This window comes from Piliocolobus tephrosceles, chromosome 12, assembly GCF_002776525.5.
Source record: "Piliocolobus tephrosceles isolate RC106 chromosome 12, ASM277652v3, whole genome shotgun sequence".
Lineage (NCBI taxonomy): Eukaryota > Metazoa > Chordata > Mammalia > Primates > Cercopithecidae > Piliocolobus > Piliocolobus tephrosceles.
Window position 1 is genome coordinate 107,412,574 of NC_045445.1, and position 14,941 is coordinate 107,427,514.

The 14,941-nt window shown below is 39.2% G+C and overlaps 1 protein-coding gene across 5 annotated transcripts in view; it reads left to right on the plus strand.

The window, feature by feature from the left end:
* MED14 (mediator complex subunit 14) overlaps positions 1-14,941 on the plus strand; it is an 87,356-nt gene that overhangs the window by 15,022 nt on the left and 57,393 nt on the right. For all 5 annotated transcript variants that reach the window (XM_023202631.2, XM_023202632.2, XM_023202630.2 and 2 more), the window contains exons 4-10: positions 6,770-6,943; positions 7,566-7,695; positions 8,431-8,559; positions 9,216-9,323; positions 10,544-10,676; positions 11,690-11,840; positions 12,361-12,472. In XM_023202631.2, the coding sequence (XP_023058399.1) occupies positions 6,770-6,943; positions 7,566-7,695; positions 8,431-8,559; positions 9,216-9,323; positions 10,544-10,676; positions 11,690-11,840; positions 12,361-12,472 (937 nt within the window). The remainder of the gene's footprint in view (positions 1-6,769; positions 6,944-7,565; positions 7,696-8,430; positions 8,560-9,215; positions 9,324-10,543; positions 10,677-11,689; positions 11,841-12,360; positions 12,473-14,941) is intronic.

Sequence of the window (14,941 nt, forward strand, 5' to 3'; positions counted from 1 at the left end):
TAGTAATTTGCCTGATATTCTTTTCTTACTGTGGCTAAGCTGGCATTCAAACCACAATACAAATTCCTTCCTGCTTTTCCCTCCTCTTTCCACAGGCAGAGGAGCCTCCCGCTTTGGCCGTCACCGGCCCATGGGAGGGATTCTGCTAGGCCACCACTGATGTTCGCTTGAAATCTAAGGATTCTTCAGTCAGCTTGTGGTGAATACTGCCAGGCCTGGGACTCATCCTTCAGGGCAGTGGGCTTCCCTCTAGCCCTGGGGAGGTCCAAAAATGCTGTCCAAAAGCCTAGGCCTGGACTTGGGGACCCGAAGAGCCTGCTTATGCTCTACCCCACTTTGACTGAGCTGGTACCTAAGGTACAAAACAAAGTCCCCTTTACTTTTCCCCCTGCTTTTCTCAAACAGGAGTCTTTCACCATAGCCAACACAGCTCTGAATGTGCTTGGTCACACCTGAAGTCAGCACATCTCAGAACCCAAGGTCCATGGCGTACTACCTGGGTATCACTGCTGGTTATTCAGGGCCCAAGGGCTCTTTTATTCAGCAGGTGATGAATCCTGCCAGGACTGGGTCCTTTCCTTTAAGGCAGCAGGTTCCCTTCTGGCCCAGGATGTGTCTTTGTCATCTGTGAGCTAAAGCCTGGAATAGGGGCCTCACTACTCTGCCTGGTGCCCTGTCCTACTGTGGCTGAGCTGGTATCCAAGATGTAAGACAAAGTCCTTCTTACTCTTTGCTCTCCTCTCCACAAGCAGAAGAAAGGAGTCTCTTTTGTTGTCACAAGCTGCGCTGCCTGAGGTTTGTTGAAGGGTGGTGCAAGCTCTCCCTTAGGCCCCCCAGCTGGTGTATCCCTAGGTCATGTACCACCTAGTCCTCTGGCTCTGAGCCCAGCCTAGCGCTAGGAGTTGCCTAGGAATTGCAGTGCTTGTGTCCTAGACTACCTTTCATGTTTACCTAAGACTCCAGAGTACTTTGGCCCACATTAGCAAGGCCTGCTGAGAAACTCAAGTTCTGACCGCTGCGATGGGCAATTCTCTGGCCAAGGCTGGTCCAATGCTCCTTCTGGCCCAGCACAACTTTGCTTTCCACTATGACAGGGCAGCGCTGAGTTCAGTGTAAAGTCCCCCAGTCACTGTTCTCTCCCTCCCTTAAGTGCAGGGCCTCTGCTGGGGTAGCAGGGGAGGGGCGGTGTCAGCGATTCAAGACCGCCTCTCCTGCCCTTCTCAATGCCTTTCAGTGATATGAAGTTAAAACCAAGTACTGTGATGGCTTACCTGATTTTTGGTTTTTGTAACAGTGCTTTTCTGTGTGCAGATAGTAAAAATTTCATGTTCCTGGAGAGGGGGTGACTAGTGTTAGCTTGTATTCCACCATCTTGCTCTGACCCTCTCAGCATTTTTGTTTTCTGAATGTAGATACAGATGTGTTTATGTCAGGGATACAGTCTGTCAATGAGAATTAGAGGGATTGTTCATGTTTCTACCTAATGATTATTTAACTAGTTTTATTAGAGATTCTTGATAATGATCTTTAGCCATGCCAGATGTGTTATGAGTGTATAGATCCATCGTTTATAGAACTCTGACTAATGGTAAAACAACCTGGATAATGTTTTGCCTAAGAAAAAGAGAAAATATCTCTCATTCTCCTGGAGATTTTTTTCAGTAGCTTTATCGAGCTATCATTTACATACCATACTATTCACCCACTTAGAGTATACAATTCAGTGGTTTTTGTTATATTCACAGATATGTGCAACCTTCATCACAGTCAATTTTAGAACATTTTAATCACCTCAGAAAGAAAACCTATGCCCTTTAGTTGTCACCCCCAGCTCTCCTCTAGCCCTAAGCAGCCGTAAATCTACTTCGTCTCAATAGATGTGCCTGTTCTGAACATTTCATATAAATGGAAGCAAATGTGTTGTGTTGTGATTGGCTTCTTTAACTTAGCATTTTTTTTTTTTTTTAGTGTCGTATTTTCAAGATTGATTCATGTGGTAGTGTGTGTCACTACTTCATTCCTTTTTATGGCTGAATTGCATGGATATACTACATTTTGTTTATCTGTTCAGTTAATAGGCATTTGGGTTGTTTCCAGTTTTGGATTATTATGACTAATGCTGTTGTAAATAGTCATGTCCAACTGTCTGGATGTATGCTTTTATTTATCTTGAGTGTATACCTAGGAGTGGGATGGCTAGGTCATATGGTAACTCTTTGTTGAACTTTTTGTGGAACTGCCAGACTGTTTTACAAAGTGGCCACACCATTTTGCATTTCCACCAGCAATGTATGGAAGTTTAGTTTCTCCACATCCATGCCAACACTTGTTGTTACCTGACTTTTTGAGTCTAGCCATCCTAATAGGTATGAAGTGGCATCTCATTAAAGTTTTAATTTGTATTTTCCTGATGACCAGTGATGTTGAACATGTTTTCATGTGCTTATTGGCCATTTGTGTGTCTTGTTTAGAGAAACATTTATTCAGTGTTAAATTCTAAAGGAGATTATTATTAAACATATTCACAGCTGGTGTGTGAATACTTAAAAATAACATGGATTAGTTCTTGTGAACTAAGACTATCTATGTGAATGGATTCACTAATCAGTTACTCAGAACTCAAGTTTTATCTTTTTTTTTTTTTTAAAGACCTGGAGTCTCACTCTGTCATCCAGGCTGGAGTACAGTGCTGTAATCACAGCTCACTGCAACCTCGAACTTCTGGGCTCAAGCAGCCCTCCCACCTCAGCCTCCCTGAGTAGCTGAGACCACAGGCACACACTACTGTGCCCATCTAATTTTTAAAAAGTTTTTGTAGAGTTGGGGTCTTACTTGGTGGCCCAGTTTCAAACTCCTGGCTTCAAGCAATCTTCCTGCCTCCACCTCCCAAACTGCTGGGGATTACAGGTGTCAGCCACCACACCCAGCCACGTTTTATCTTGATTAATTATATTTCTAAGTTCAAGAAATGTAGCTGAAGCTAGTGTATTTTGAGTTCAGTGAAGTAGTTTAGATAGTGTTTCATTCATTGTTTATGTTTAAGTGGAGCGATAGGGGCTGGATAACTGTGGCATCCCAGTAGGGTTGATGCATGTCTTTCTGCTGGAGAGGTCTTTGGTACTCTTTGAGCTTGACTTTGGTCTGATAAGCATTTTTACAGTGACCTGAGTTAAGGGAGATATGAGATGGCCTAAATCTGAGGAAAAGCCTGTTAAAAAGTTGAGAATGTATTAGCAGTGTCATGACTGTTGATAAGAAGTTAACGTTGGTGGCATTGATAGAAATTCATTGTACTAGTCAAGAAGGTAGCATTTTTACTGGACCATGCTGTGTATTGGGTCTAACTAAGAATTAGAAGAAATATTTTTGTTGTTGTTGTTTCACCTCTTCTGATTATTGACTTTCTTTGGGCAAGTGTCTTAACCTAAGCCTCAATTTTCTCATCTCTAAGCTCATAGTAATTATCTGGTTGTACTTCCTAGAGTTGCAAAAATCAAATAAAGTGTTTGAAAACACTAAGAAATTGTAGAGCACTGTGTTTTTGTGATGTTGGTATTAATTCTGGGTACTATGTTTTAAGTTGGCCCCTGACAGCCTGTTCGAAGGACATGAGAGATAAAACTTTAAGTATTGTTCTAGAATAGAACTAGAAGATGGCCGGGTGCAGTGACTCACATCTGTAATACCAGCACTTTGGGAGGCTGAGGCGGGTGGATCACCTGAGGTCAGGAGTTCGAGACCAGCCTTGCCAGCATGGTGAAACCCCCGTCTTTACTAAAAATACAAAAATTAGCTGGGGGTAGTGGTTCACCCCTGTAATCCCAGCTACTGAGGAGGCTGAGCCAGGAGAATTGCTTGAACCTGGGAGGCAGAGGTCACAGTGAGCAGAGATCGTGCCACTGTACTCCAGCCTGGGCGACAGAGCGAGACTCTGTCTCCAAAACAAAACAAAACAACAACAACAACAAACAAACCATGAACTAGAAGATAAAAGTTGTAGTGAGGTAGTTTTTAGCTCTGTGATGAGCTCTACTAGTTTAGGTATCCTTATGAAATGCATTGGGTAGAAAACTGATGGAAAGGATTTCTGTATTGGGCATGAAGTTGACCTGTATCTCATAATGGGTGTTTTGGAGTGTTTTCTATGTTCTTTCTAGGCACTGTTCTAAAGGTTTTTTATGTGTTAACTCTTTTTTTTTCAATTGATATATCATAGTTATACATATTTTGGGGGTACATGTGATATTTTGATACATGTACATAGTGATCAAAGCAGGATAATTGGGCTAGTCATTATATCAGACATTCTTCTTTGTGTTGGGAATGTTACAGTTCTTTTCTTCTGGTTGTTTTGAATATACAATAAATTACTGTTAATTATCATTTCCCTACTCTACTATCAAATACTAGAACTTATTCCTTTTAACTGTATTTTTGTATCAACTTTTCTTCTTACCTCCTTCCCTGTTCCCAGCTTATCCTAACCAGCATTCTACTCTCTACCTCCATGATATCCACTTTTTTAACTCCCACATATGAGAGAGAATGTGCAATATTTATCTTTCTGTGCCTGGCTTATTTCATTTAACATAGTGACCTTCACTTCTATACATGCTGTTGCAAATGGCAGGCTTTCATTCTTTTTTATGGCTGAATGGTATTCCATTGTGTATATGTACTGTATTTTCTGTATTCATCTGTTGATGGACACTTGGGTTGATTCTGTATCTTGGCTATTGTGAATAATGCTACAGTAAACCTGGGAGTGCAGGTATCTTTTTGGTATGCTGATTTCCTTTCTCTTGGATATATACTCAGCAGTGGAATTGCTGGATCATATGGTAATTCTATTTTTAGTGTTTTGTTGTTGTTTGTTTGTTTTTTGAGACAGGGTCTCATTCTGTCACCCACCCAGACTGGAGTGCAGTGGCACAGTCATGGCTCTTTGCAGCATCAACCTCCTGGGCTCAAGTGATCCTCCCTAGTAGCTGTGACCACAGGCATACACCACTATGCCAGGCTAACTTTTTTGTTTTTTAAGTTTTTGTAGAGACAGGGTCTCCCTATGTTGTCCAGGTTGGTCTGCAAGTCCTGGGCTCAAGCAATCTTCCTGCGTCTGCCTCCTCAAACGCTGGGATTACATATGTGAGCCACCACACACAGCCTATTTTTAGCTTTTTTTTTTTTTTTTTTGAGGAACCTCCATAGTGTTCTCTGTAGTGGCTGTAGTACTTCACATTCCCACCAACAGCGTGAGGGTTCCCTTTCCTCCACATCCTCACAAGCATCTGTTATTTTTTGTCTTTTTGATAATAGTCATTTTAACTGGGGTGAGATGATACCCCACTGCGGTTTTTATTTACATTTCCTTGATGATTAGTAATGTTGCATTTTTTTCATAATACTTTTTGGCCATTTGTATGTCTTCTTTTGAGAAATGTTTATTCAGGTATTTTGCTCATTTTAAAAATGGAGTTATTTGGTTTTATTTTGCTATTGAGTTGAGTTCCTTATGTATTCTGGATATTAATCCCTTGTCAGATGGATATTTTGCAGGCGTTTTCTCCTGTTCTGTGGGTTGTCTCTTCATACTGTTGATTATTTCTTTTGCTGTGCAGAAGCTTTTTAGCTTGATATAATCTCTTTTGTCAATTTTTGCTTTTGTTGCCTGTCTTTTTTTGTTTGTTTTTGAGATGGAGTCTCGCTCTGTTGCCCAGGCTGTAGTGTCATGGCGTGATCTCGACTCACTGCAAGCTCTGCCTCCTGGGTTCACGCCATTCTCCTGCCTCAGTCTCCCGAGTAGCTGGGACTACAGGTGCATGCCACCACGCCCCACTAATTTTTTTGTATTTTTAGTAGAGATGGGGTTTCACCGTGTTAGCCAAGAAGGTCTCGATCTCCTGACCTCATGATCTGCCTGCCTTGGCCTCCCAAAGTGCTGGGATTACAGGCGTGAGCCACCGCGCCCAGCCCAGGCTAATGTCTTAGAGCATTTTCCCCGTGCTTTTTTCTAGTAGTTTCATAGTCTCAGGTCTCACGCTTAAGCCTTTAATTCATTTTCAGTTGATTTTTGTATAGTGTGAGAGATGGGGGTCTGGTTTCATTCTTTTGCATATGGTTATCAAGTTTTCCCATCACCATTTATTAAAGAAACTGCCCTTTCCCCAGTGTATGTTCTTGGTGCTTTTTTGGAAAATGAGTTGGCTATGTGTAGATTTCTGTGCCCTCTATTTTGCATTAACTCTTAATCCTGAGAACAACTTTATGAGATTGGGAATCATGATCACCTCCATTTTACAGCTGAAAAAACTGAGGCACAAAGAGGTTAAGTTACTCGCCCAAGGTTACAGGGCTAGTAAGTAGTAGAATTAAAATGCAGAACAAGGCAGTCTAGGTCTAGGAGTACATACATGCTTTTAACTCCTTCATTACCAACCAACTCTGGAAGTCTGTAAGAGGAAAAAACCATTTTATTCTACTTATTTTTCCTAACTTTGATATTATGTATGTGTAATGTTAAGGATGGATAAATGAATTAGAAAGCTTTTAATTAAAGTGACAGAAAATTATTGCTCTTAATATCAAATACAAATGTATTAAATATTTCTTCTTCAAATTACTGGAGAATGTTTGAAGAACTGCTTTGAAATAGGGAAAACTTATTATATTAATTCCCCTTGAAGTTTACTTTGGAATGATTTAACAATATTTAGTGTGAAAAGGAGATAGTTTTCAGGGATGCTTAATACATTTACCCTTTACTTTAAAGATGATTTCAAGCTTTTTAGATCAGCAAGCCATCCTGTTTGTGGACACTGCTGATCGCCTGGCCTCGTTAGCTAGAGATGCTCTGGTCCATGCACGCCTGCCTAGTTTTGCCATCCCATATGCCATTGATGTACTGACTACTGGCTCTTACCCACGGCTGCCAACCTGCATTAGGGTAAGTGCTTTGCCCCCATGTTCGTAAAAACTAAAGGTTTTGCCTTTGGATTGGATTGTATTATTAAGTAGCCCAGCAAAAAACATTGTTAAAACAAACAGTATATATAGTTTGCTTTTTTCTCTATAACTAAAGTTGTACTTTTTTGAAATAAGTTGGGGCCAGATGTGAGTAGATATCAAAATGGGTGAAGGTTTTATTTTTTTTTTCCCCAGGGGAGCGCGGATGTGCAGACATAACATCTATTTCAGATGTGAAAATGCTACATGCTAGTTGCTTTTTGAAAGTGTTTTAAACTTCTATTGTTTTGGTAGTTTACTGACTTGGTGCCATATTGTATTTTATACTTGTAAGAACTTGTGGAAGTTATCAAGTGATATTTAGTTGCTTTGTAAATAGAGCACAAAGGAGGTTATGTTGTATTATGATCTTAGCTAAATGACCGGAATCATTGTTGCTCTTATGCGTGATAGTCATGGCCATTGTTTTTGGATGTAGACTGCAGAAATGTGTGTTGAGATTCTCTTAGGTAAAATACGAAAACACTGTATAAAAACAGGAAAAGATTTTTTTAAAAATCCCTTTTCGTACATATTTAAAAATCACTTAAATTTTTTTGCAGGATAAAATTATTCCTCCAGACCCAATTACCAAAATTGAAAAACAAGCCACACTCCATCAGCTGAATCAGATTCTTAGACATCGGCTTGTAACCACAGATCTTCCTCCTCAGTTAGCAAATCTTACAGTTGGTATGTATCTGAAATTTATTTTTTTTTAAGACTTGATGGCCAGGTGCAGTGGCTCATGCCTGTAATCTTAGCACTTTGGGAGGCTGAGGCAGGCAGATCACTTGAGGTCAGGAGTTTGAGACCAGCCTGGCCAACATGGTGAAACCCCATCTCTACTAAAAATACAAAAATTAGCTGGGTGTGGTGGCACGCACCTGTAATCCCAGCTATTTGGGTGACTGAGGCATGATAATTGCTTGAACCTGGGAGGCAGAGGTTGCAGTGAGCCAAGATTGCACCACTGTACTCCAGCCTGGGTGACAGAATTTGCATGTTAGAATATTTTCCTGAACAGCTTTTTGGGTTTTATTCAAAGAAATAGCATTGTGAAGATTTGACTGACAGTTTTATGGTGTTTGATTCTATGACTTGTCAGCCATATCATTTCTCTTTAGTACCCAGAAATACAGTGCTGGTATTTGCAGCTTGGGAGTGGGGCTGGAAAGAGAGAAGACTCCCCAGAGTTGAGCCTCAAGAAAATATTGTTCATTTATGTTAGAAGAGTTGCCTTTCATTTCTTGACCTGGAAGCTGGCTACTTCTTATTCAGGAACCATTGAATTGTTGGAACCTTATGAAAGAAACTTCAATCTATTTAAAAATTTTTATAAGTAAGACTCAAAGTTCTAGTTCAGGGGGAAGATTCTCATTTTCTCGCCAAGTACACTTCTTTTTCTTCGTCTTTTTCTTCTAAAAGCAAATGGCCGGGTGAAGTTTCGTGTTGAAGGAGAATTTGAAGCCACCTTGACTGTGATGGGAGATGACCCTGATGTTCCATGGCGTCTTCTCAAGCTAGAAATTCTAGTTGAGGATAAGGAAACAGGAGGTAAATCATAAGCAGTGATTTAAATCATAAGTATTAATTTAAATGTTTGATATTTTTATATTATTGAAATATTCCCGGCTGGGGATGATGGCTCATGCTTGTAATCCCACTACTTTGGGAGGCCGAGGCAGGTGGATTGCTTGAGCTCAGGAGTTTGAGACCAGCCTGGACAATATAGCAAGACCCCATTTCTAAAAAAAATTTAAAAATTAACCAGGTGTGGTGTTGTGCTCCTATAGTCCCAGCTACTTGGGAGGCTGGGGTTGGGAGGTGGGAGGATCACCTGAGCCCAGGGAGGTTGAGGCTGCAATGAGCCATGATCACGCCACTGCACTCTAGCCTGGGTGACAGAGCAAGATCCTATCTCTAAAATATATATATATATATATATATATATATATACATATATATGTATTCCTGCAAAATGATAAATGTGTGTAGCAATTTATCCTGTAATTTGAAGCAAGTTTTGTAACTGTAACTACCTATTGACCATGGAAGTTTCAGTGTTTCTCAGAGTACAATGTCAAGTTTCTGTAGATAATTTCAGTGCTTCTTAAAAAAATTCATTGTTATTATATGCTTCCTTAGTTGGTATAGTGACACATTTGTACACCTATTTGATTAACTACCTTCTTTTCTTCTGCCAATGGAAGATGGGCGAGCTTTGGTTCATAGCATGCAAATCAGCTTCATCCATCAGCTGGTGCAGTCTAGGCTCTTTGCTGATGAGAAACCGCTTCAGGATATGTACAACTGCCTACGTATCCTTCTGAAATTTGAGACATGTATTTGTAAGGATTTTGTGGTACCTCTCCCACATTTTTCATTTGTCCTTAGTCTTCTACTGTAGCAGTCTACATTACTTGCCCCCATCTCCTCCACCGTTTTTAGGGTGCAAATAGAGCTGGAGAACTGGCCACTGTGAAGAATAGTGATATGTTTATAATAAACCAAATTTAAAATTTTACTGTTGACTTTGCAGGTAAAAGCAAAAAGTGATTAGTTAAAAATAGTGTTGTTTGAGGTTGGGCGTGGTGGCTCACGCCTGTAATCCCAGCAGTTCGGGAGGCTGAGGCGGGTGTATCACTTGAGGTCAGGAGTTCAAGACCTGCCTGGCCACCATGGTGAAACCCTGTCTCTACTTAAAAAAAAAACAAAAAAACAAAACAAAAAAAAGCCTGTTGTGGTGGTGGGCACCTGTAATCCCAGCTACTAGGGAGCCTGAGACAGGAGAGTCACTTGAACCCAGGAAGCAGAGGTTGCAGTGAGCTGAGATCGTGCCACTGCACTCCAGCCTGGATGACAGAGCAAGACTCCGTCACACACAAGCAAAAAATAATAATAATAAAAAAGTACTGTTTGGGCCGGGCGCGGTGGCTCAAGCCTGTAATCCCAGCACTTTGGGAGGCCAAGACAGGCGGATCACGAGGTCAGGAAATCGAGACCATCCTGGCTAACACGGTGAAACCCCGTCTCTACTAAAAAATACAAAAAGCTAGCCGGGCGAGGTGGCGGGCGTCAGTAGTCCCAGCTACTCGGGAGGCTGAGGCAGGAGAATGGCGTAAACCCGGAAGGCGGAGCTTGCAGTGAGCTGAGATCCGGCCACTGCACTCCAGCCTGGGCGACAGCGAGACTCCGTCTCAAAAAAAACAAAAAAAAAAAAAACAAAAAGTACTGTTTGGTGAAAAAAATAGTACTATTTGGGTCAATCCATGTTCTCTAAACTATGATGAATTAAGACACAACCCAGACTTTATGGTTTTATATTGGTTTAAAATTAAATATAAAACCTTTTTCTGAAATTATGCTATAAATTATAACACTTTTTAGGATGAGCCATTGGAGAAATAATCATTTCAGAAATTTTCTTCAGAAATTTTTCTCCAGTTTTTCAATAAGAGAGCCTTTCTTAAATGAAGTTTGCCTGTATTTGATTGACTGTTGGTGTAACATATTGATTTTACTTAACAACATCTATCAGATTCTTTCTGTTTATCACTTCAGTTAGAAGTGTTACATTCCCAAACTCTAATGTTAATCCGAGAACGGTGGGGAGACCTTGTACAGGTGGAAAGGTATCATGCTGGAAAGTGCCTTTCCCTCTCAGTTTGGAAGTAAGTAAAATCAGTTCTGGTAGGTTCGTGCTATGACTATAAATACTCTTTTATTTCTGTTTTTCTCTCATACATCTGATTTAATATACTGTTGACCCTTGGACAACACAAGCTTGAATTGTGTGGGTCCACTTATATGCAGATCAATTTGCAAGATGTGAAACCTGCGTATAGGGCCAACCTTCCCTATACGTGGGTTCTGCTGGCTGACTGCAGAACTGACTGCAGGACATGAGTTTGCATGGATTTTGGTATTGGGACGGGAATCCTGGAGCCAGTCTTCTAAGTATACCAAGGAATGACTGTAAACCAATAGCTATGCACCTCTAGTAAGATGCTTTTGTTTAGTAAGGTCCCATGGTATTATGTAGACCACATAGGACATCCATAGTTGACACCTGTCGTAGAACATGTTTTAAATACATAGACATTTACCTATTTGTACTAAGACATACTATTCTTAAAAAGTTTGAGAGGTTAGTTTACTCTGGACTTATACCAAATTGCTAAAAGACCATTAGGTTAGACTGTTGGATATCATTTTTAAAAACATACATGCTTACCACAGTTTTCCACTTTGAATTGTGCCTGTTAAAAACTTTTCTTTGGGAGAAAATCGGTATTGGACTGTTTACAACTCTCAATTCCCTGTTTGAACTTTATTTGATTCCTGTTTTTCTCCCGACCCCCGCATCTTATTATCCCAAATGACCACCATTTTCTGTAAAGGAGTCAGAGGTGAGTAGATACCACTTTGAAGACAGGTAGTTTTTGTTTTGGGGTTCTTTTTCGTGTGTGTGTATGTTTTATTTTTAAATTATATGTCTTAATGCAATAAATCAAATATTGTATTGGATTACAGAATAGCTATCTTCCCATTATTATTCCCTCCACGAACACTGAGGGCCTGCCGTATTCCAGGCTCTGGCTAAACAGCACAATGGATTGTCTCTATTTTATTCTAGAAGTTAACAGACTGTGTTGAAAAAAATTCTTCATTTTTTTTTCTTTAGTCAACAGGTTCTTGGGAGAAAAACTGGAACAGCATCTGTTCACAAAGTTACAATTAAAATTGATGAGAATGATGTCTCCAAGCCTTTACAGATTTTTCATGATCCTCCTTTGCCAGCTTCTGATTCCAAATTAGTAGAAAGAGCCATGAAGGTAAAAGATCTCAATATATTTTAATATTGATTTAAATGAATGTAACTTACCATTTATCCTTAAACTCTTAGCATAAATTTTTAAAAATATCTAATTCTTCCTAAAACCTTTTATGAAACTGATTTTAAGTAAATGTTACACTTCTTACATTTGTTATTTTTTAAAAAACATCTGATACTATAATATATAATTTTTAAGATATTTCATATTTTATAATTTAGATCAGATACCATTTTAATTTTAAGGTCTGGCATTAGAGCACCATAACTAATTTGTAATATCTTTGCCTATACTTACCAAAATGTTAACTATAGTTTTTAAGCTATCAATACCATGTAAGTTAATTTTTAACTCAATACCACGTTAGTTAATTTTTAACTTTAAGTTTGCTTTCTATTAGTGGTTAACACTTAATGTGATTCCAAAAGGAAATATTTCGAAGCACAGTAATCTACGGTTGGGCTTTTAGAGTAAAAATGTTTAAATTGCATGTATGAATATGTTGTTCTTATTTATGCAGATTGACCACTTATCAATAGAAAAACTCCTGATTGACAGTGTCCATGCAAGAGCTCATCAGAAGCTCCAAGAACTGAAGGCCATTCTTAGAGGCTTCAATGCCAATGAAAACTGTAGGTTCTTTTAAACTGACATTTGTTTTTCTTTTGTTTAAACTAGTATCCAGTTTTATTTGATGAGAATCTTAATATGACTTTTTCCTGATATTTTGCTTTTATTGTGGAAGCTGGTATTTCTGCATTTAACTTGTGATCTGCCAAACTTATCCTAATTTTTCCCTTATTACTTATTTAGCTTGGCCTCATTTTTGAAATATTTGTGTATTGGATTTCCTTAAAACTTTATGAAATGGGGCTGGGCATGGCGGCTCATGCCTGTAATACCAGCACTTTGGGAGGCCGAGATGTAAGGATCACTTGAGGCCGGGAGTTCTAGACAAGCCTGGGCAAAAAATGAGACCCCGTGTCTATTTACAAAATTTTTTAAATAAAAAATAAAAACTTTATGAAACATGAGCTAACAATTTAATATGAATGATTTTAAAACTTTTTTTCTAGTGATAAAACAACATTCTAAATATTTATAATATACTTGTAAAATATGCCCCTTTGAGTGAAGCAGAATTCATCCCTTGTCTTTTTTTAAAAGTTTTAAAAATTATTAACAGAGTTCAAATAAGAAATGCAGGTGCATGGATATAGTGAAAAACCTTCCAAGTTTAATTACCTAGTAAGTATATTCAGAGCTTTGAGGGACAGTCATTTAGAAAGTGAACCCTTTCATTCTAGGAATATAGGTTCACAACATCATAATGAGCATATTTACTATCCCTGCCCCAATTGTTTTTGGCCATAATTACCTTGTGCCTGCAGTGCACAGTCTTTAATTAAGTTAGATGACGTAAGTGAAGTGCCTTATAAGTGGGAAGTCTTAATAGTGCTAGTAACGAAGGTACTGCCTTTTGTCATCACAGAGCCCAGCTCAACCCATTATACTTAAAAAAGCTGCTTCTTAGGTATGTACTAGTAACTCTGAATTAAAACCACTTTGACAGAAATAGATTTTTAAAAAATTGCCTGAAGGAAAGACAGAAAGTTAGAAAACGAAATGTGCATTTAGAATACATACTCATTCAAAGAAAGTGAAAAGATAGAAGTGAAAAAGGGGATCTAACATAAACCAAAGCATTAGCTTATATTTTTAAAGAGACTAAGGAGAGGGGCAGCCTAACTTAACAAAAATGCAAATATGGGCCTTATAAAAGAAATAAAGAATCTGCCAGAAATTTGGTGAATGTATTGGTTAGATGTATCTTGGGGGTGCCTGTCCATTAGCCCTATCAGGGTTTAACATCAGCTTCATCAGTACTTCATTATCTTAATTTAATTAAAAGCTTCATTAGAAGGCCCTCCCCTTTAATCCCGCAAGCAAAGATGTTAAATACAGACCTAAATACAGACCTAAAAATTATGAAAGTATAATGGAAACTCTCACTGGAGTTAGAAAGGCTACTGACTACTGCCCCCTTTTGATGTTTTTTTCTTAATAGCTTTATTGAGATATAATTCACATATAATTACCTCATTCGGTGGTTTTTACTGAAAGAGTTGTGCAACTATCACTGCAATTTGATTTTAGAACTTTTTTTTTTTTTTTTTTTGGAGATGGAGTCTTGCACTGTCGCCCAGGCTGGAGTGCAGTGGCGTGATCTCAGCTCACTGCAAGCTCCGCCTCCTGGGTTCACGCCATTCTCCTGCCTCAGCCTCCCAAGTAGCTGGGACTACAGGCACCCGCCACCGTGCCCGGCTAATTTTTTGTATTTTTAGTAGAGACGGGGTTTCACCATGTTAGCCAGGATGGTCTCGATCTCCTGACCTTGTGATCCGCCCGTCTCAGCCTCCCAAAGTGCTGGAATTACAGGCGTGAGCCACTGCGCCTGGCCGATTTTAGAACATTTTAATCATCCCAGAAAGAAACCGTGTACCCATTAGCAGTCACAACCCATTCACCCCTCTCCTTCCCTGTCTCCCTTCTGGCAATCACTAATCTACTTTCTACCTCTATAGATTTGCCTATTTGGACATTTCATATAAATGGAATCATAACGTGTGGTCTCTTACATACTGTTTTTAACACAATTTTTTTGAGGTTCACAGTATGTTTCAATACTTCATTCACTTTTATTGTCAAATAATCCATTGTATGGCTATACCATCTTTTGTTTATCCATTCATCATTGTTGAACATTGGGGTTGTTTTTCTTTTTTGGCTATTGTGGATAATGCTGCTATGAACATTCATGCCCAAGTTTTTGTGTGGACATAAGTTTTCATTTCTCTTGGCTGTACACCTAGGAGTGTAATGGCCGGGTCTTGTGGTAACTCTGTTTAACCTTTTGACGTGTTTAACACCACTTTACAATCTAACCAGCAATGTGGGAAGGTTTCATTTTGTCCACATCCTCGCCAATACTTGTTATTGTTTGCATTCTTTTATGTGAGGATGCAGTTATCTCAGTAACATTTGTTGAAGACTATTTTTTCCTATTTAATTGTCTTGTCACCCTTGTTGAAATTCCCCTT